Consider the following 22,026-nt stretch of genomic DNA (forward strand, 5'->3'; position numbering starts at 1 on the left):
TAACTTAATATGCATTTCTGATGAAAAATAGACATATACACCACCAGCCATCAATGTGTGCACAAAATGTAAGAGTTAATTTTTAAAATAAGAGAACAGAAACACTGCAGTTTTTCAGTTGGGGGGGATGTTTCTACAATATCTTCCCCTAGATTTCACTGAGGTGCTAATGTCAGGATCCCTGGATAAGTATGCAATGAAGTGCTAGGGAAACATCCAATATCTGCTCTGTCCTGATCCCCAAATCTATACGCAGCCCTACAGAAGAAGATCATTCGTACGGGAGCAGCGGAATTTCTTGCTCTTGATCTGTCCAATGCGCTTGTTGGCGAGGCGGCGGGGGCTGGCACAGCGAGCACCACTTGTTTCAATAGGATTGGCACGCAAGAAGTCTGCCAGCCACTTCAGGTTGCAGTCGCAAATAAAGGGGTTCTGGGCTAGATGGCTGTAGAGGGAAAGAAACAAGAGCAGCTTGAATTTCAAAGTTGTTCTGGTGGCTGCTGTCAGAGCAACCTTAAATCTAGCAACCAAGATGCTGCTTCTAGCTGGCATAATGCTGAATGCTCTTGTAGGCACCCCGAAGGCAAAGTGGTCCATTTCCTCGTGACCTCAACTTTGGTGCCAGGATGTTGGGCTCTGCCAATGGCCCTGGGCCAGCCTCTACACTCTAGGGCAGTCTTCCCCAACTTGGTGCCCTTCAGCTATTGTTGGAACAACCTCCATCCTTCCATCAGCTCCAGCCAAGTTATGGGAAGACACCCAGTTAGGGAAGGCTGGTCTTGAACATGGTTGCAAAGGCATGACCTTGCTTTCTGCTCTCTTTCTAGAGCTCTGCCCCTGTGGTGATCTCCTGCCTTGGCCACAGAATCTTACCTGCCTTCTCAGTGGGACCCCAGTGTTCCAAGGGCATTTCCTCCCTTCCTCCCACAGAACCCTGTTCTCATTGGACATATCTTCAGAGAAGCCAGCACTCACAGAGTCTGGATGGCTCGCAAGGTGGCAAAGGTCCCCTTGGCCAAGGTCTGGATCTTGTTGTCGTACAGCGAGAGCAGCGACAGGTTCTGCAGGTCAGCAAAGGCATCTGCCCGGATGCAGTTGATCTTGTTGGCATTCAGGAGCCTGGAGTGAAGGAGCACAAAACACCATATCAGAGTGTGTGCATGTGCACGTTGTGGTAGTTGTAGTGGTAGTGGCTATCATACACACACAAAATATTCTTGGCCATTGCTCACAGCAGGGGATTCCACAGATCCCACCCACTCAACTAACACCCAGCATGTTACTCACACAGCCTAGACGAAGTGATAGTAGGTCAGAGAACAAAATGGCCACAAAAAAGACAGGTGAGGAGACAGGATACCCACAACCCTTCCCTGAATCTGAGGTGGACAGAAGGGAGGGATAGTATAGATCAGGGGTCGGCAAGGTTTACCTCGCCTGGGATGGTTCATTCCCGTGAAGATTGCTCCATGGGCCAGATCGCGCCTGCGCAGATGAGATTTTCGGCATCTGAATCTGCACAGACGTGATTTCTGGCACAGCAGAAGCGAGTCCCCACTCCGCACTGCTCCAGTTTAGCACAGCGCACAGGGACTCACCGAGCAGGCGGCTCGTGGGTTGTTTAAACAACCCCCGTGGGCCACTTGTGGCCCATGGGTTGCAGGTTGCTGACCCCTGGTATAGATGAGGAATATAGGCAGATGAGGAGGGAAGCAAAGATTAAAGCTGGGGAGAAGACAGTAACTCTAGATGGGATTGTGGAGTAGAAAGACACAGGGGACAGTGAAGCAGGCTGTGTGGAAGATGAAGGCAGGGAAGAAGAAAAGGCTTGTTAAGGAGAGTTGCAGGTTCCAGAGAAGAGATAAAGGGCTGTCTGGTTTGTACAGAAGTATGCTGAAATTGTATGGGAGCCAGATGTGAGGTCTGGAGCCCCTTTGCCATCTGGATCAAGGTTTCCACACTGCCACTCGCCCCCTGCTATAGTGATGTCCAAATGGCCCTCTAGCTATCCCTCTCACTTGTGCTTACAGTAGTTGCAGTGCATACAAGCCCCCGAATACCCCTTTGGGCAGCTCTGTGATCTTGTTCCCGTACAAGACTCTGGAAAAGAAACAAAACCAGTGCTTGAATTAGTAGCATCTCTTGGTGGTTAAGTCCTGATGTATCTTGAGGAAAGAGGCCATCTTGAACAACTGAACCCAGGCTCACCCTTCATACATAGCGGACGTAACGATAATGGGACTGTGAGGTGCCAGCTGGCATATGATGCCAGCATCAGGGAATCTGGATTCAAATGTGATTTAAGTCCCCACTGAGGCCCGGTTCGTATATGCAAATGGCCATATGCAGCCACTTGAAACAGCCAGGTAGGCGCAGCTCCACATGGCAAGCTGCCTGTGTCAAGTGCATAGCTGTCAACGTTACCCTCTTTTAAAGGGAAATTCCCTTATTCTGAATAGGATTCCTCGCAAGAAAAGGGAAAAGTTGACAGCCATGGTCAAGTGGCTCCCCGCAAGGTTGCAGCAGTTTCACTTGTTCCATTGTAAACCTTCAAAAGAGAAGGGTTGAAATGGTGTGGTTGAAATCGCCATAGGTCCATGGAGAGCTGCTTCATGCAAACACTCGCCATCTGGAGCTGTGCCTGCAAAATTGCATTTCAGGAGACAACCATGACACAGATTGCTCTTTGGAATGGAGCCACATTAACTTGCTGGTGCAGTGGATGGTGGGGGAGTGTGGTGGGTGGGTGGAACTGACATGCTAACATTATCAGCAGCAAATGGGAATTAGAAAGGCCAAGCAATATGTTGGCCAAGGGGGCTGTGAGTTGGAATTGGCATATTCAGGAAGCCACAGCGCACAGCCAGTGGTAGAGCTGTGTGCGTGGAGCTTGTGCAAGAACATTCTCATGCTGCATGCAAGTGGCATTTCACTTCCCCACCTAGACTAATGTCTGTCATGCTTGCTCCCACTGAGGCTACTCACAGAGAGTTGAGTGAGCGCAGGCCTTGGAAGGCATCAGGCGCAATCTCCAAGATCTGGTTGTTGCTCAGGTCTCTGAAAGGCAAAGACAAAGTTAACGCTCCTACGCATGTAGTCACAGCTCCTTCCTTTTCTGAAGGTGCCTCTCCCACCTTGTGTTCTTTACAGAGTATAATGAAGGCTTCACTCCTGTTCCTTAGCAGGACTGAGTTGGAGGTGCACGTCAGCCAAGACAGCTCTGTGCTCCCTCAAGTACGCCTTGCAATGCAACACCTGCTTCCCCTCTGCCCATATCGCGTCTGGACAGAAGGTATTGCCTTAGGCCTGCACAGACTATTTGTCCATCAAGCCCAGCACTGTTCACTCTGGCTGAAGACACTCACATCCTTCGTAGCTTCTTATATGATGAGAAGGCTCCAGGTGGGATAGACTTGATGCCATTCAGTTCTAAGCGTCTGCATGGGAAACAGAACACAAGAAAGCAAATCAGCTTGACTGCACCATGGGAGCAACTGAAGTGCCGTCTCTTCCAACAAGGATGCCACAGAGATCAGGCAGGAGATAGTCCTCAAGAGTAGGCAGACAGCTGTATTCTTGGATAGTTCACTTGGACACATCTCCCCCAGTTCTCTGGAAGCAGAAATCTCTGATCCTGGTACAGCTTTTAGCTACAAAAGGGACTGGCAAAAACTAGAGTCATCTCTGCATAAGGGAGGAGTGGTGAAGCTTTATGGACCAGTGGACCACATCTTTATCTCCCCCTACCCTTGTGGGCCAACTTCAACAGTCAGTAGGGCCACCCATATGCCAGTCACCTGACACATAATGGCATCAGGTGATCGACACCTGTCAAAGCTTTGCACAGCACTTCCCAAATGCCCAGCAAACCAGGTGATTGTCAGATGTCTGGGAAAGCACTGTGCAGAGTGCTTTGCTAGTCTCATGCTTGGTGCTTGGGAAATGCTGGTCACACGCCTCTCAAAGTGCTTTGTGCTTCGTTTCCCAGACACATGGCAACTGGCTGATTTTGGGATGTTTGGAAAGCTCCTTTCAGTGATGCCCTGGCCTTACATGCCCTGTCCTTACATGGCTTGAGTGGCATGGCCTGGCAGGCCAAATCTGGTCCATGGGCCAGAGGTTCCCCACCCCTGACATAAGGTCATAGTTGAGAATTGCCCTATGGTGCTCCTTAGGCAACAATATATTATCTGTTCCAATACCAGCTGAATCAATACTAGCCAAAGGAGACAGGAGCACCCAAGCAGAGTAGATGTGATTAGGAAGTGTGCTAGTGCTCAGGTCCCACCATCCCCTGCCTACCCACCATGTTCCTAGTATCCACTCACATCTCAGTCATGGTCTCAGGCAAGTTGGCAGGGATGGCTGTCAGCCCCTTGCCGCGACAGTCCACAATGCCATTGCTGCAGGTGCACATGGCGGGACAGGAACCTGATGAAAAGCTGCAGATTTGGGTCCTGGTAGCATCCATCTGGCCTGCAGAGAAGAATGCAGAAGCTTAGTGCATCCTCTTTGCATAGGGCTTGCAACCCATGGCACTGCAAGGCACCCCTAGCCCTGCCTACCTGTTCTTTGCTTGTGGTCTGTTGGGGTTTTGGAATGTGTACTTTCTCCAGGGCAGCTAGAGAGCCTTTGGGCCACTAGCACGCCCTCCTCTCAGCCCCGCTCCATAGATGTTTACACGTAGAGATGAATACATATGAGGGCATATGCATATGCAGAACTGCTACACAGGTTGATAGTTCAAATCAGCAGAGACAAGAAATGGACAGGGGAGGGCAAGTGCACAAATGAGCACGAGATTGAAAGGGCAGCATGGTGCACCATTTCACAACGCTGAGGAGGAAAACTACATAAAGAGCACAGGGAGCAAGCGGGCATCTTTCAAGATGGCAGCTTCCAGCACTAATGGCTTGATAGCTTCACACTGGCAGAAATAGAAAAATGCAGGATAAAAGGAGACAATGCTTTTAAAAGAATTTCTGGAGAATGAAAAGCAATTTCTGCAGTCCAGGCTGCAGTCATGCAACCACCATGGCCTGCACATGAGAGAAACTAACGTGTTGTGGTAAGAGGGTCTTGCATTTGAGAGACCAATGGTCTCTTGTGGCAGGTTTCACTTTGGTTCCAGGGCTGATATGCCTTGAATCTGAGGGCAGAAGGGGCCTCTCTCTGGTGATTCTGGGGGTCTGCAAAGCTCCCTGGAACCCCATAGATGCCACTGACCTGAACAGCTGAATTCATTCTTCTGAATCTCTGCAACGTTGAGGCCACGGAGGGCAGCAGGGCCGGCACACTGTGTGAAGAGCCCAATTGTGGGGCGCTGGCGCAGCCACTGGGAAAGCCAACCCAAATGGCAATCGCAGAAGAGCTGGTTGGAGTGCAAGCGGCTGTAGGGACCCAGGGGAGGAAAGGTTGGGGGGGGGGAAGAAATATCAATCACTGTCTTTCCACAGCTACCTTTTGAGACACCTGCATAGATACTGTAGGTAAAGTCATTTCTAAAGAAGCAGACTTAGGTTTGCTGAGCTGGAATGAAAATGTGGTGACATTTTCTGGGAAGGAGAGTCCAGTCCAATAGGGATCTGAAACTGTGGGGTTTGGGCCTTAGTACTCTGCATTCTGGGATGCGGGTGGCGCTGTGGTGTAAACAACTGAGCCTTGGGCTTGCCAATCGGAAGGTCGGCAGTTCGAATCCCCGCGACGGGGAGAGATCCCATTGCTCGGTCCCAGCTCCTGCCAACCTAGCAGTTCGAAAGCACGTCAAAGTGCAAGTAGATAAATAGGTACCGCTCCGGCGGGAAGGTAAATGGCGTTTCCATGCACTGCTCTGGTTTTGCCAGAAGCGGCTTAGTCATGCTGGCCACATGACCTAGAAAAACTGTATGCGGACAAATGTCGGCTCCCTCGGCCAGTAAAGCAAGATGAGCACCGCAACCCCAGAGTCGTCTGTGACAGGACTTAACTGTCAGGGGTCCTTTACCTTTACCTTTTTTTTTACTCTGGAGTCCATGGACTGGATTGCTCTCACCCAGCATCCTGCCCACCACATTAATGCCACCGCTTTCTGTCCCATGATGCACCTTGTCATTAAAGGAACCAACAACTCCATGAACAGAGCTGTGGCTCTTTCTGCCATTGGGGGGCAGCATCCCACATCTTCGTAGGGCCCCAGGTTCTTGGGATCCTGGGCACAGGGTTAGGCATTACCTACTATGAAAACATCAGTGCCAAAAAGGGAGATCTGCAGGACCTAAAAGTGAAAAGTTGCCACCAGCATTCCTTGTATGGACTGGTAGCTCCCAGCCCACCATGCTTTATGAAATGTCCAGTCTGCGGTCTTCCACCCCACCCCCAATCCCACTCCGCCCTTGGGCTGCTTCATCATGTGCTCACAAGGTGCGCAGTTTGGGCATATGGTTGAAGCTGGAGATGGGGATGGTGCTGATGTTGTTGTTGTTCAAAGTCCTGCAGGAAGGAGGAAGAGGAAGAGCATCAGTGAATGCTGGAGAGAAACATCTTGTCCTTTCATCTGGCTGTGTGTGCAGTGTACACACAAACAAACAACGCTCACAGAGTGGCATGTGACACTTCTCAGATTGACAGCACATCTTATTTTCAAAATCATTTTCAGCATGGGAGAAGCAAGGGCCAGTTCTAACACACCCCTACAACAGAGGATCTTAGAATGACAGATCAACAGGTGAATTTTAGGACCCACCTTAGCAAGAAAATTTACATTGACTAATAGGTCAGCTTCCCTGGGATTGCATGCATATTACCTTCATCTGACCCAACGCTCCCCTCAAGCTTGGGAGGAAGGCCCTGCTGACATTAGACTCCAGTGGTTTGAACAAGGGGAGCTACTGGGTTTTGGGTTGTCACTTGATCACTTTTGAAACCAGCCCAGGTATAATGTTATTTGTTTTGCTTTGTTTTCACCACTGGGATTTAAAAAACCCTCTTAAGCTAAAATCCTATGCACAATTGCATAGTAATATAGTAGGACGATTATTACTAATTATTACTATTGTTGTTGTATTGATTTATCACCCGCCCTTTGAAAACAATTTTAAATTAAACATTAACAACAGTTCAAAACAAATTAAATACTGAAGCTAAAGTGAACACTTCTCTAGGGAGGGTATCCCATAGAGTAGGGGCCACCACTGAGAAGGCCCTGGTTCCTGTTTCCCACCAATCTAAATGATCTCAAATGCAGGCCAACAAGTAGGGCTTCTGATATCCACCTTAAAGCAAAGGTAGGTTCATACAGGCACAGCTTCTCCTTCTAATAACTTAGCCCCAAACCAATGAGGGCTCTAAAGGTGGAAAATAGCACTTTCAGTTCTGCTGGGAAGCACACCAACTCATACAGAATTGGTGTAATACCAAAAGACCTCCATCCTTCTGGGGAGATGGAATGCTACCTGGACCCTGTATGTTACCAGCATGGGTGGGAATATCAGGATATAACACTCTTAAGTTAAAAACATTTCTGATGTGGCCTGGTGCCTACAAATGAATAGAGGAGTGGGGTGTTGAAGGGGATAAGGCTATGGCCACCTGAGCCAGCAGATCATACACCAGTGATGAAGCTATAGAGAAAAACAGACTCTTTGCCCACATTTAGGGGTGGGCACTGTTCCTTGCAAAGAGTTAGCCCTAACCCCAGGGTGCTTCCAGACCACCCTCCCATCAACTGAGCTGGATTCTACCACAGTCATGCTTCTCTAGGCAGGCTCTCCATCCAGCCCGATGGGACAAACCTTCTACAGAGCCCTCCCAGAGACACTTACAAAACTTCCAGGCCACGAAGAGCACGAAAGGCCCCTTCCTCAATGCAGCTGATGTGGTTCTTGTCCAGTTGTCTGAGTGATGAAAGAGGAGATTAATATACCTGTTCTCAATAGCTGTGCTGGCAGACCAATACATAGGATGCTCGACACAAAGACCAATCTGCTGCACTCAATGAAAGGAGAAGAAATGATGGAGGACTTTGTGGTATGCATAAGAAGCACTGGAGAACTGCAAGTAGCCAAGAGGAGGAGAGGGATAGGTATGGGTGGGTGGGAAATATGATTTGGGGTGCAACAGGCACTGCATTATATATGTGGGACACATTCCCACTGCTGATATCCTATTAGTATTTGCTGTTGTAGAAGGAATTTTTGAGATCTTCCTCTACACAGTTGCTAGCCCTATGACCTCAATATGTGCATGCATGAAACATAATGCCAATCTCTCCAGGGCAATGTGGCATGCTGTGCTTCCCTATCTGCTGCCCTGCTGGGCCAGGTCACTCACAGGTTCTTGAGATCAGTAGCTCCACGAAACGCCTTCCTGGGAACAGCCAGAAGGAGGTTCTCGCTCAAGTCCCTGCAGATGATAATTTTAAGAGAGCCATCTGTCAGTGGAGAGACAATGAAGTATGGGGGTGGGGTGGCAAGGTAGTGAGGCATCAGGTTATGAGGACTAGCAGGGGAATACTAAGCAGCAATGAAGAAATATTCTGCACATGCTCAGATGCATGACCAACCTTATTGTTTTATATGCACCAGAGTGAGCTCTGGCACTGAAGAGGTGTTGTGTGTGGCCCAAAATACTGCTCTTTTCACCAGACAACCCCCCAGGACACTGGCACAGCAAACAGCAATGCATTCTGTGCCCCGTTCATATAATGAATGGTTCATCTCATGTCACTTCTGTCATGGCAGCAAGATGAGATGACTGATGGTGGTTTGAATACCTTAAGCAATTTAAATAAGAATGCACGTTTTCAAACATCCAGTGTCCACCTGATTTACGGCAAGGTACAAAAGCAACCCAGTCAGTCCATTTTAAAAATAGCAAAACAAACATGAACAGTCCATTTTAAAAATAGCAAAGGAGGTGACCTAATGGACAATGAAGATGCATATTCCAGTCTCTGGCATCTGCATGCAAGAAACAAGGTGAGTCACACCGCGGTCTTATCAGATGCAAAACCTCTTCCAGCTCTTCATTCCACAGCATGCCTCATCCAGTATCCCTGTTGGCCCCTTGTATCTCACCAAGAGTCATGAAGGGGCTGGGAGAAGGGAGTGGACAGTTGATACTTGCCTTTCCCAGCCCTGGGAGTAGAGGCATCCTCAGAACAGAAATGCCCAGTGACTGCTGATTTATTAACAAAGACACTTGGCAATTCTATGGATCACACACAGCACACACACACACACACACACACACACACTGAGTACCTGAGTGGAAACTTAAAAGAGCACAAGCTGTGATGGTTTTTAATTGCCTTGCTGCCATTTCCTAACTTCCAAATTGTTTCGTGCAAGCCTATAATGGCTGATGCTTATCAGTGAGGTGCCTTCTGATAAATTTCTGTATCATGAGACTAACACACACATATGTGCACACATGCTATTGTGGACACAAACACACAGCCTGCTCCACCACCCCTGCAAACCTTTTTTGAAAATAACTGCAATCTAAGAGCAGGAAGAAAGTAGGATTGCCACAGTACAGCTCAATCCTAACCAGGAGAGGGCGGCAGAAGCTCTTTCATTGCTGACTGATGTCACCTCTTCAATCTGTTACCTTTGAGACAGAACAGCAGCTCCTCAGACTTGGCACATAGCATTGGGGAAAGGAAGTGTGCAGGACATCCTGGTTTCTTCTCCACACTTCTGCTAACAACCAACTTCTCCAGCTAAGTGGCATCATTAAAAAGCCTCCACTGTTCATAATGAGTGTCCAACACTCCTTTAGACTGGACCCTCGTGTCGCTACAGGCAGCGGCTGTGCAACTTTTGCCCGCAGAGACATGTTTCTCTCAGAGGACATGTTTTGGAAGCAACTTTCTTCAGCCTCCCTCCCTCAGGCCCACACCCCAAGATCCCACTACAGTGGTACCTCTGGTTGCGAACAGGATCCATTCCAGAGCCCCATTCGCAACCCGAGCAAAATGCAACCCGCGACTGCGCGTGTGCGGGTCGCAATTTGCTGCTTCTGTGCATGCGCATGACATAATTTTGAGCGTCTGCGCATGCGCAAGTGGCGAAACCCAGAAGTAACCCTTTCCGGTACTTCCGGGTCGCCGCAGGACGCAACCTGAAAACGCTCAACCTGAAGCAAACGCAACATGAGGTATTTTTTTAAAAAATTATTTAATCATTTTTTCGATACAAACAACCACAAAAAACACTACAATGAAAATGACAATAACAATAATAACACAATTTGACAATTCAGATTTAAATACACTGATATACCTATGACTACCCCCTTTTAACAATACTTCCCCACCTCTCTCTCCTCCCCCCACTTCCCCCCACTATCCACCTTATCGCTTAAATATTCATTCCAGATTTCTTCATATTTATCCATTCTTAATTTGCGTCGACATACAATTCATTCATATGTAGCTAATCTGTCCATATTATCAATCCATGTGCTCAATGGAATCTTTTTGCGGCTCTTCCAATTCATCAAAACAAGTTTTTTTTTTCTTCTAATATAGCACAGTACATCCATTTTAATTTTTTTTTTTTTTAATGATTGTACTCCTTTTCTAAGGAGCATGAGATGAAAAGGCTTAGAGCTGAGCAGTGGCGTAGCGTGGGTTGTCAGCACCCGGGGCAAGGCAAGTAATTTGCGCCCCCTAACCCGTGGATTTTAGCACTCAAGTGCGAGCGTGCCCCCCCCCGATGTTGTGGCCGGTGCGGCCGGCCCCCCCTGCATCCCCCCACGCTACGCCACTGGGGCTGGGGGGGCCAAGGACCCCCCCCAAAGGCTCAGCAGGAATTTATTAAATTTATTATTTGCGGAGCCCCCGCGGGCCGAGGCAGCCGAAGCCCCCTCCCCTCGGGTGCCTCCCCGCCCCCTCCTCTCCTAGGCTGTAGGTGGAGCCCGCGCTCCGAGGCGCTCCAGATCCGGGCTTGGCGAGCGCCTCTCCTCCTCCCGGCCAGGTCCGGGGGCTTCCAGCCGCGCTCCGTCCTCGCCCCCCCCCCCCCCGCGGCTGAGACTTGCGCTGAGAGCCGGAGCCAGCGGCGCCCCCTTCCGCCGGGAGACCCTCACCCGCCCTCCGGCTTCGTCTCGGAGGGTTTTGGGGAGGGCAGGGCACGTCGAGGCCCCTCGGAACTCTCCTCCCTTCCAGTCGGCAGAAGCAGCCGCGGCCTGTGGCTGGGCCGAGGGGATGGCGGCGGCGAGGTGCGGAGGCTGCCCGTGCCCGGCCAGGCGTCGGTGGCGGCGTCGGCGCTGCTGCAGCGGCTGCTCCTCCTGTGAGCAGTGAGTGGAGCGCAGCCGCAGCGGCGGCGGGGGGCGCGCGCTAGGGCGCAAGGCTGGCGGTGGCGGCGGGAGCCCAGCGGAGGAAGGAACTTGTCCCTTCCCTCTGGACTCGCGCCCCCCCCCAGATGTTGCGCCCGGTGCGGCCGGCACCCCTGGCACCCCCCACGCTACGCCACTGGAGCTGAGAATATGTTCATCTTCGTATTCCTCTCCAATTCATCTCTGAAACATCTCTCTAACCCAGGCACTGTGGGGTTAGCAGAGGCTTAATAACTTCTTGGTATATATGTGAATGTTGGGGGCAACCAAAACACTTCCAAAGATTGACGCATTTATTTATCTATTCATTCAGTTTATCCCACATGTGAATGGTGTATGCTATAAAGAGGCAATTTACTATTAGGAGGTGCTAAAAATAGCACTAGGGTGTTCAGGTGATGGGATCCCTCACCAATCTCTATGTAGCAGCAGCAGCAGCAGAGACCATGGTGGGGCCTTCCAACAGTTCAATTGCTGCTGCCAACTGGGAGGGGTGAGGCAGTGAGGAGGCTGGCATGGTGCAATCACATCAGCTGAGCCAGCCTGGTGCTACTGCTTTGGAGCCAATCTGGGGTTTGGACCACACCACCTGGTAAGCAGCAACAACAATTCAGCTGTTGGGAGGTGAGCATCAGTGCCCCACCACACCATGTGCCTTTGATATATAGATCTATTTACCTAGGCAATTTAAAAAAGAAAAGAAAATCCAGGCTCCACTATTACTTTTCTAAATTTCTTCCAGGATCACCATGACCTTAACGGCAATTTTTGACAACTAGCTAGTGAGAAGTGTTTGTTAACCTTATTCCCATGTATTCCCTAAGGGGAATTGTCCCCCCCCCCCCGATTTTTTTTATTGATTTTCACAAAATTATAGACAGACAAATACACAAAGAAACAAACATAAATCATAGCCTTATTAAAATTACACTTATTAACATGGTTAAGTGACTTCCTCGCTTCCCCTTGGTTGAGTTTCCATGCATATCCTTTTAACAGCTTTCCAGACCTAAGGGGAATTGCTTCTAGGGTCTCATAGGTCTGATTCACATGTGATGTTTAACATTAACCATAGTTAAAAAACAAAAACAAACCATAGTTAAAGCTGTTTTGCCACTTTACAACTGTAGATCTGTAGCTTTTGGGACACAATAGCTCCTTAACCGTATTTAAGACAGAGGTCTAAGTTCACATACAGGACTAAGCTGTGGGTAATTTTAACTAAGGTAAATTTAACCAAGGCTAAAACTACAAACTTTGGTTAACAAGTGACCTTAAACCATCAATGAAGCGGCTGGACTAGGTTCACACATAACACTAAGCCATGGCTTAATAAACCATTGTCTAATAAATCATGAATTAGCATTGTATATGAACTGGCCCCCATTCACACAATCCTATAAAACATGCATTAGGTGCATTTGGCCAGAGGCACTTAAAAATCCAAGGAAAGAACCTTTGGGAACAGGGAGCCAACATTTCTCCTCCGAAAGAGTGCATGATCACAAAACTGTTAGAACAACCAGGCCCTTGTGAAAATGCCAAAGCACAAATAACATGCCCATCTAATGAGGACTTTCAGAGTTCCAGACAACTCAACATTCTGTGTCATATTGAAAGTTTTTAAAACCCTAGTTCTTCTGAAAGTAGGAGTTCCAATCGCTTCATCCTCAGAATTAAAAATCTGGGAATATTAGAGATTATTAGGAACTTCAAATCTTTCTATAACATTGTTACCACAAATGACTTGCTTGGAGTCCACCAGCTCTTCACAGCGACTGATTCTATCGCTATTTTTATTTACTTTTGGTTCTTTTCTTCTCCATGGTCTGGTCTGTCCCCAATCAATAGGACCAACAACCTGCTGCTCAGGTGTTGAGCCAGAGCATAGTTTGGAGTAGTGTAACCTTCCACCCTCCCTGCCTTTGGAGAGTTCATATTCACACTCTTCAGGGAGGCAGCTGCCCTAGAGGTGAGTGGAAATAATGGAGAAAATCACCCTGTTCTTTCCCTCTTCTACATGTATGGACCTGTTTTCATTCAGTATCACAGTAACTACAAGGAACATTAAGCTGCCAGTTTCCCAGACACAAATTGTTCCAGTCTTGATGAATGACAGCTTGTAGCAACAGCTTTGTCTGGCTTTAGAGGAACGATCTGACCATTACTTGCGCCATCCTGCAATCCATTTATGCTGAGTCAGAGAAATTGAGACCCCCAAGAAAAGCAGCCTTATTACAGAATGAAGGATCATCTCTTAGTGAGTGAAAACTAGGAGACCCCGTAACAAGTATGCATACAACAAAGTATGTTTCAAGCAATGCAAATTCTGGTAGGACTACAGAGCAGGGCAAATATCTCCCAGGCTCTTCATCTGACTTTGAACTAAATGCAATTTAATAGCAACACAAACAGAATATGAGGTTCATAAAATTAAAGTGCTTACGTTACTTTTTACTGCTCAATGTTAAATAGGCAATAAACAGGGGGAGGGGTTTCCACATGTGATGGGAATGCTCAGTTTGGACAAGGGTGTTCCAAGACATCTCTTCCATTCTACAGACCCCCAAGTCACCCTTATTGTTTATCTTTCCTGATACAACATGAAATATGATGTGCAAAGACTTAAACCACTTTGTCCAGAAAACATGCTGATTTCCTTTAATTATCTCTGCATTTAGTTTAGAAAAGGTTAGCTCATCTCTTTCACCCAATGACTCCTTTAAAACAGGCATGACCCCCAGCCTCTCCAGGGCAATCTGACCCAATTTCCAGTTTCAGTTGTGGTCGCATCCCATCACCAAACAAATCATGACACCGAGAGAGTTTTCCCGGCTAGCCTGCACCCTCAACATTGCACCCTCTCTTTTGTCTTTGCCTCAGCCATCCCTCCTCCCCTGTGTGCCTTGGACATGAGCCACTTGGAGGGATCCCTCGCTGGGATTGGTGCCTCGATTGTGGGAGCAAGCGAGGCCTCCCAGTGCGAGATCCTGGCCAGCACTCAGCAAGTAACTAAAGCCAAACTGTCTGACATCCATAGGACACAGCTTTCCCAGTGGGGAGCCCACTCAGGCAGACAAGCCAAGCACTTAATCTCCTGCCCTATGGGCCAGGCTGAGCCTGGTGCAAGCAGGGGGTGCAATGGTATTATGAGGCTCTCATTCTCTTGGCTAATCCCAACTTCACACTTTAACCTGATTGAGGCGTGTTTGGCTTGCCAGCCCCTCGTGCTGTTTGAGGGGATTAGGGTTCGGCTCAGCGGGATGGTAATTGCTTCCTACTGCTCCAGACCATCTTGCCCAGCCTTTAGCCATGCCATGGAAAATCCTGTCTTCATTGCCCAGTCACCAGTGGGGAGATAATGAACCTGCAGTGCAGAATTTGCTCCCCAGACACTCCATTTCTATCCGTACCACAGGGAGGTATGAGGCACATATATATTGCACCCACAGAGGAAGGATCTGCCAGTTTGTCATGCCTGGATTGTGTCTGTTGCATGCTGTATGTTGGTGACACTCAACTCTATCTTTCTTTTCCATCTTCCAATCCAAGAGAGGTTCCTTTGCTTGTCACACTGGGAAGGAGAAGGTCTAGCCAACTGAGGCTGAATCAAAGAAATACAGAGGTCCTGTGGGATGGGGGACTGACTGCTCTGGAAGGAGGTTTGGAGTTGGTTCTCAATGGGGTGGCGCTCCCCTGAAAGACTGGGTACACAGTTTGGAAGCACTCCTGGACTTGGTGTGAGCTATGTATGCTCAAGTGGTGCTGGTAGCTAAGGGTGCATTCTTTGGCTGATATGCCAACTGCAGCCTTATATGGATAGGTCTAACTCAGCCAAAACATTTTGTGCCCCACTCACATCCAGGCTTGACAAGTGCATTATGCTCTTTGTGGGACTGCCCTTTGAAACTTAAGTTTTGATAGGGATAAGAATGTCAGCTTCAGTAATATCTACACCATACTAGTCACACTGGCTTCTGTGACATTTCTGAGTTGAATTTACCGTATTTTTCGCCCTATAGGACGCACCGGCCCATAGGACGCACCTAGATTTGGGGGGGGGAATAAAGGGGGGGAAATTAAACACATATCTCCTGCTTAGCCTGTTATTGATCAATGCCTTCTGGCTTGGATTGTGGGTTGCTAGTGCTGTGAAAAGTGTTTTAACCGACAGTCTGAGAATGTTGATTGATTTTTAACAAGGATTGAAGGTTGCAATTTTTTTGTTTTGTGGATATTTTGCAAACTTCTATTTGTATGCCACCTTGTCCAGAATTATCAGCTAGGAAGTATATAAATAAAATCATGCCCAGCCCATTCTCTGTAGAAACATTGAATTCAGAAGAGATAAGCAACCTTACAGATATATAGGGATGGCATGGAAGTTTTAAAACACAAAACTTTTGCCCCTTTATACCACCCTTTCTAAACAGCCACCACAGTGCCTGGACACAGTTCTCTTGCTAACAAGTGAGGAGATACCAACAACCGCATTCCTGATGTTCAGCCTCTAAAAACTTCCAGACTGCCAAAGTGATTGCCTGTGTGCAAGTGACTGTGTCTTGCTCTCTCTCCCACCTCCATTTCCACCTCTCCTTATCGCCTTCTAGTTATCTCCTTTGCTCCGTTCAGATCTGCTTCTCCTAGAAGACAGAATTAAATTGGAATTCTGATTCCTTATTAGAGTCTACTGTCTGTCTCATTTTACTCTGGAGACTACATAGCTAAGTGCTGGGCTCTCTCACACCATGGTGCTATAAGTTAAGTGGCATTAACCCTTCAGCCAAGTGCAGGTTCTACAGATGAAAGGTTGTTGGTTTGACATTCACTAGGCAGGCTTCCTGAGGAGCGTTTTTGCTTTAATTTATCCATGTCACATAAGTCCTGAGCCAGCTGCAATCAACTCCTGGTGCTAAGCCTAAGCCTTTCCCGGCAAACAGAGGTTTTCTGGGACTGAACATGGTGGCTCCCAGACCTATGGTGTACTGGGCCCAGCTTGAAAGCTGCTCTGACATCTGCTGCCACACCTCCAGACCCTTCCAGATCTGTCTCCATCCCAGCCATCCCTGACCTGGCAGTCTGTGATGTCCTGTGGTGCACTAGACTCCAGCTGCATCTTGCCAGGATTGGGAGCAGAAGAAACTCCTATGGGGCCAAGAAGGCCCACTGGATTTTAAATGGCACCACCGCCACGCCCACCAAGCTGGTCGCCAGCACCACCAACACAGCGTGCATCCTTCAAACACCTCGCCCCCATCCGTCCCTGTTGCTTGTGGGCAGTAATTAGCACCAAAGTGGCCTTGGATCCAGCCCCTGGGAGTGACGCTTCCACAGCTGCTGGCCTTGCTGTGCCTGCTGGAGGCATGCAGACAACAGCCAGGAGACAGGTAGGATCAGCCGACAGCCAGCGGGTGGTGAAAATGGATCACATTTCCCAGGGGAATAACCTGCACTTGTGCCAAAGGGAAGCACACTTGCAACTCCGCTCCATTTTGACACACTTATTTAGATTCAAAGCAGGAATCTATACCTGTGGGTTAAGAGCATTGCACAAAGCATACTGGATAGCATAGAATCAACACCAGTTGTTTTGCTCTGGCCTGCCGTGGGATGGTAGGCTCTTGCAGGGCATGTTAAGGATGCTACCCATTGTATCAGACTGACAACACAGACTCCGGAGGTGACAGGGCAACACTTTAAAGGTAGAAAGGGAAAAAAAACCAAAGGATTTTAAGCATCACAGTGTTCTGAATGGGCCTTTAAAAAAAGTAATCTCCCTCTGTCTCCCCCCAAAACACATTCAAAACTGCAGGCCAGCAGGCAGGTACTTGTAAATTCAAATGCAATTTACTGCAGCAGCAGTTGCCTCCTTCCTCTCCCGCTGTGACTGGAAAGCTGAAATGTATTTAGCCCCCTGCATGCAAATGAGATACTCTGGCCAATTCAATCTCTGTGGGATGGAATATCAGGGAAGGATCCTCAGACCTTCACCCATGTATCCCCCCTCCCCCCGCCATCACTGCTCCATCTAGAAATTAGATGAGAGAGCCTGAGAGTCACAGACAATAAGGGTTCAAATCTGTTTAATGTCTTAAAGAGAAGGGTGCAATGGAATTAGTGCATTGGCAGATACCTTCCCAGGGAGAAGAAATTGAGCACTAAAGAGTGAAGGAAGCACAACAAGAACTGACAGCTGGGAGGTGAAGCATGACACATCCCACTTGGGAACAACAATGGTTATGAATTGGATTAAGCACTGGAATAAGCTGCCCAGGGAAGGGATGCATTTACCATCACTCCTAGGTTGCAAAGCAAAACCAGGAGCTTTCCTAGAGGTGACACGTGTAGCCAAAGACAAGGTTGTTTTTTAAAAATAATAAAAATAGAATGGGCTTAGTGTTAACAAGAGGAAATTCCCTGGCCTGTGCCAGGAGGGTGGGTGAGAGAAACCCTTCTCATCTTGCATCTGTCTTTGTGTTTTGAGACAGCGTTTTGTATATTAATTTGGTTTGTTGTTGCTGTTTTCTGACCCAAGGACAGCTACGTTTTACAGTGTCAGGCTTAGAGGCAAACTTCAAACATCCAGACTGAGCATAGACAATACTGGCTCTGGAATTTGTAGAGGAAGACATTCACAACAAGCCCTTTGATCATGATTCTAATCAATTCAGGGCTTCCTGGCAGACAGGATACTGCAAGGAATTTGATGGGTTTCTTCCATTTCCTGGTTCCCAGATTTGATAAAACCCTACATATTAAGTTTTCTCTGTAATTTGAAATGGTGCAGAAACACACTTGATTTGCTTCCAAAATAACAGGACTCAAGAGATCACTAACTATATACAACAACACCCCCACCCCACCCCGGCCGTGTGTTTCGTGAAGGAACAGCAAATAGGGCGACTGGATTGCACAATATCAGAAGCTGTACAGAGCACAGAAGTTGTACAGATTGCACAATACCTGAAGCTGTACAGAGCAGCTTCAGATGTGACAGAGATGCAAAGAAAATAGGAAGCCTCTGCACCTTGTGCTTCTGAGGCAAGACCAAGACGTGTTTGCATGCTGCTTATTGTACCAAGGTCTTAAGAACACCCACTACAATGGGTGGGGGAAAAGTCCAATACCAGCTGCAGGGAAAAGATGAAGCACTTTAGGTTTTGTGACCCAGAAGAAATGTCACAGCTAGGCAGTGCTGCATGACAGGTTTAATCCAATATAAGGAATGTCTGAAATTCTTTGCAGGAACTTTATCCACCTCCCTGACCCTGACTGCACGTACAGCCACTAACTAAATTCCAGGTGAATAAACAATGAGTTTCACTTCTCCAAACACAGTACTGCTGTTAGGGACTATGGTTATTGACCATATTATGAAGGAGCAGGAGCTGTCAGAATGGTAAATGTGAGGCCTAAGAAGAGTGGTTCTAATGGAAATCAATAGGGCAATTAGCACCTTCATTAGGGATGGAAACCTCAGAGAGGATAACTTGCTTTCAAAATTTCTGTGTTACTTCTCAACATGGATTTTCAGAAATTCACAGGCCTGCTCAACTATGTGTGGTGTGAAACGTGAAGCATAGGCTGTGGATGTGGCTGCCACCAGGTCTTTCAGGGATGTTTGCATGAAGAGTACCTAAAGTCTGCCCTCTTGCTCACCAGGATCTCATTCTTCATTAAGGATAACATTTAAACCATTGGCTTCTCATGTCCTGCCACAGTGCCAAGAAGTTTTCTCACTACATTCTCAACAAAGCCCAATGCACCTTGTCCCTCTGTTTTCTCATCTTGCCAAGAGAGGCAATGTGAGTGGACATGTCCTACCAGGGCCATTGAGACAGGTGATTCGTTGCAAACTGTCTGGATCACAAGATTTATAAAATTAGCACACAGAGCAGTTCCTGGTTTCAATCATATCTTGCATTTACACCCCCACTTTCCTCTAAGGAGCTGAAGGTGGTGTACATGGTTTCTTCCTCCCCAATTTACCCTCACAACAGTCCTGCGAGGTGGGCTGCCTAAGATACTGTGAATACTCCAAGATTACCCAAAGAGTTTCACGGGGACTGGGGGTTTGAACCCTGGCCTCCCAGGTCCTAGTCCAACACTCGAACTACTACACCACACGGGCACATATGAAACAGCCTTATCCTGAGTCAGACCATTGGTCTGCCTAGCTCAGCATTTCATACTCTTGGCCAGCAGCGCTCTTCAGGATCTCAGAAAGAGGTCGTTCCCAGCCTGCTTCCTGAAATCCTTTGGCGGATTCTGTGTTCAGGACCTTCTGTATGCAAAGCATGCGCTTGAGCCATGGCCCCTCAAAAATTCAGCGCTGTCTTTCCTGACTCCTCACTGCCAATAATCACAGCCATCCATTACTGGGCAGCTGCTGCCACTGCCAATTATGTGCTGAGTAAATCAATGGGCTGTAATTGCACTATTAAGATCTCATTACGCCCCTGACTCTGCAGCCCCAGCAGCTTGCACTGCGCTGTGACAATTTGGCTCCCACTGCCAAGCGGCCACAGCTGCTGACTCAATTGTTTTTTTGTGGGGTTTTACCCACTTCTGGCCACCACATTATAAAGATACAAACAAACTGGAAAGGATTCGTACTAAAGAAACAAGGGCAAATCAAGGGTTTACAGAATGCACAACATATAAAGGGGAAATAGGACCAACCACATTTAGCTTACAGAAGTGATGGGGACAAGAGGCACTGTCAAATATCTTAAAAGGTGTCTTATTAAAAGAAATATGGTTTACCAGGGAATGGTTTCATCTTGCTCACATGATGCAAGGTTAGCTTGAACTACAAGGGAAATATGACTCTGGAGACAGATTCATAGAACTGTTGCCTTCTCTTCCGCACCACCATCACAGTAAATTGTATTCTTCTAATCATGAAGATCTACTTGGAATAAGGTTTTTTGAAGGACACGCTCCTGTTGGGACCCCAGACAATGCGGCTCCAAAGCCCAGCACTTGGTGGTCACTTGGCACAACCAAGTCCTAGGTGGACCACCATCACCAAGGGACTGAAAAAGGCTTCCACTTTGGGAAGTGCTCACTATGGGAAAAAGGGGGCGGGTGATTCCCAGAGTTGCTGTGCTTTCTGCCTCTGATTGGTGTTGTTGCTAATTAACTAATTACCCCCTTATCTAAATATCTTGGGAACAGCCATTTAATTATGGTTCTGAGTCATCATGGATATCAAGATCTCTCTCACTCTCTTTGTTTGGGCATAAATGACTTTCTACATATCTCAATCCATCCATGTGTTTCTGTCTATCCATTTCTGGTGCAGGAGAGGTGAACACAGCACCTCCCATTGGAGATAAGCAGATCGCTTGTTGTAGTGAAGCCTGTTTGGCAATACAGGGTGCTTCCAGACAGGAGTCTATTGTGAAATGGGTACTGTCATGCATACAAGTCTTTTTTGTGTGATGTCCACATAAAGCTGTAATCATTAAAATACCAAACCATACATTATTTTTTTACACTTAATCTAGATTTCCCCTTATCACATAAAATCCTACAAGTAAAAAAATAACCTGTTCTATATCTTCCATCATTGTTGCTGGTGGCTGCTGGGAATTGCAAGTGGGGAAAGTTCTGTTTTGAGCTTCCCTTTGGCATCTGGCTGGTCACTGTAAGAAAAGGCTCCTGGATTGGATAGACTATTGGTCTGATCCAGCAGGCTATTCACTGGTGTGTAAGCTCATTCATGTGTTTGTTGTTGTTTAGGTGGACAGTTTGTCACATTAATGGTGCTGTTTTCGTAAGCAGACTTTAGCACTACACCCCCTTACTTCCATCTGCTCTTCACCTGAACAGAATAGTCATTTTGTTTCTGGTGGCCCAAATGATATTTCCATCAGTTGCTGCATGCTGAAAGCATTCTTGAATGTTAACAACCCAGTTAGAGGAGGCATTCTCTCATGATCCCCACACAGTACATGTGGGGAATTGGTACCTTGGAGGCTAGAATGGCAGTACATACATTCGGCTTTCAATAATAATAATGATGACGATGATAAGTCTTTCGCAACAATCCCCCTTTGTCAGTCTTGTGCAAGCTTTAGTCAGGTAATTTTCACTCTTGCATAAGACCGCAATATTAAAAATTAATAAACAAACACAGGAAAATTGATATTGCCCTCCCTCACTTCATTTTGCCCATTGTGAAACGTGGTAACTAAACTTTTGGCTGTTGGGCTCTTGCACACTTCCTGCAGATTTTTTTTTCCTAAGGGACAATGCACAGATTCAGAAATACCTATGTGAATGCCCAAAACAGAAATCTGTAGAGGGTGTGGTGGAGTAATGGAGGAGTGGGACAAAAAAGCACAAGAGCCCAGATATATCCCATGAAGCACCACCCACTGGTATAGACAGCAACAGCAGAATATCAATTGCTATCCATGACTTTGGGACAAAAAGAGGAATGTGTTTAAGCTACAGTGCCTAACATGCACAAATGGAATCTGAACCACCCACTTTTGATAGAAGGCTCCCATCTGGAAGCACCCCTAGATTCAGTGCTATGGATCATGCCTTAGGCCTGGAAGGCTTTGCACCTAACAGAATCCTCATTTGCCTGACCTTCGCCATCAAAGGGGAAGTGATAACCTGCACTGCTCCAGAAAGGACTCTAGGAGGCACTGTGTCTCAAGAAGACCAAATAACTTTGCACTCTGTGGTTATGCA

General features: G+C 47.5%; 1 protein-coding gene across 1 annotated transcript in view; it reads right to left on the reverse strand.

Moving 5' to 3' along the window:
• Positions 1 to 22,026, reverse strand: part of SLIT1 (slit guidance ligand 1) — a 119,338-nt gene that overhangs the window by 25,960 nt on the left and 71,352 nt on the right. The window contains exons 5-14 of the mRNA XM_053389472.1: positions 8,308 to 8,379; positions 7,800 to 7,871; positions 6,397 to 6,468; positions 5,227 to 5,390; positions 4,329 to 4,476; positions 3,366 to 3,437; positions 2,986 to 3,057; positions 2,029 to 2,100; positions 976 to 1,119; positions 282 to 445 (exon numbers count right to left, since the gene is read on the reverse strand). Of these exons, the coding sequence (XP_053245447.1) occupies positions 282 to 445; positions 976 to 1,119; positions 2,029 to 2,100; positions 2,986 to 3,057; positions 3,366 to 3,437; positions 4,329 to 4,476; positions 5,227 to 5,390; positions 6,397 to 6,468; positions 7,800 to 7,871; positions 8,308 to 8,379 (1,052 nt within the window). The remainder of the gene's footprint in view (positions 1 to 281; positions 446 to 975; positions 1,120 to 2,028; positions 2,101 to 2,985; positions 3,058 to 3,365; positions 3,438 to 4,328; positions 4,477 to 5,226; positions 5,391 to 6,396; positions 6,469 to 7,799; positions 7,872 to 8,307; positions 8,380 to 22,026) is intronic.

Source organism: Podarcis raffonei, chromosome 5 (genome assembly GCF_027172205.1).
Source record: "Podarcis raffonei isolate rPodRaf1 chromosome 5, rPodRaf1.pri, whole genome shotgun sequence".
Classification (NCBI taxonomy): domain Eukaryota; kingdom Metazoa; phylum Chordata; class Lepidosauria; order Squamata; family Lacertidae; genus Podarcis; species Podarcis raffonei.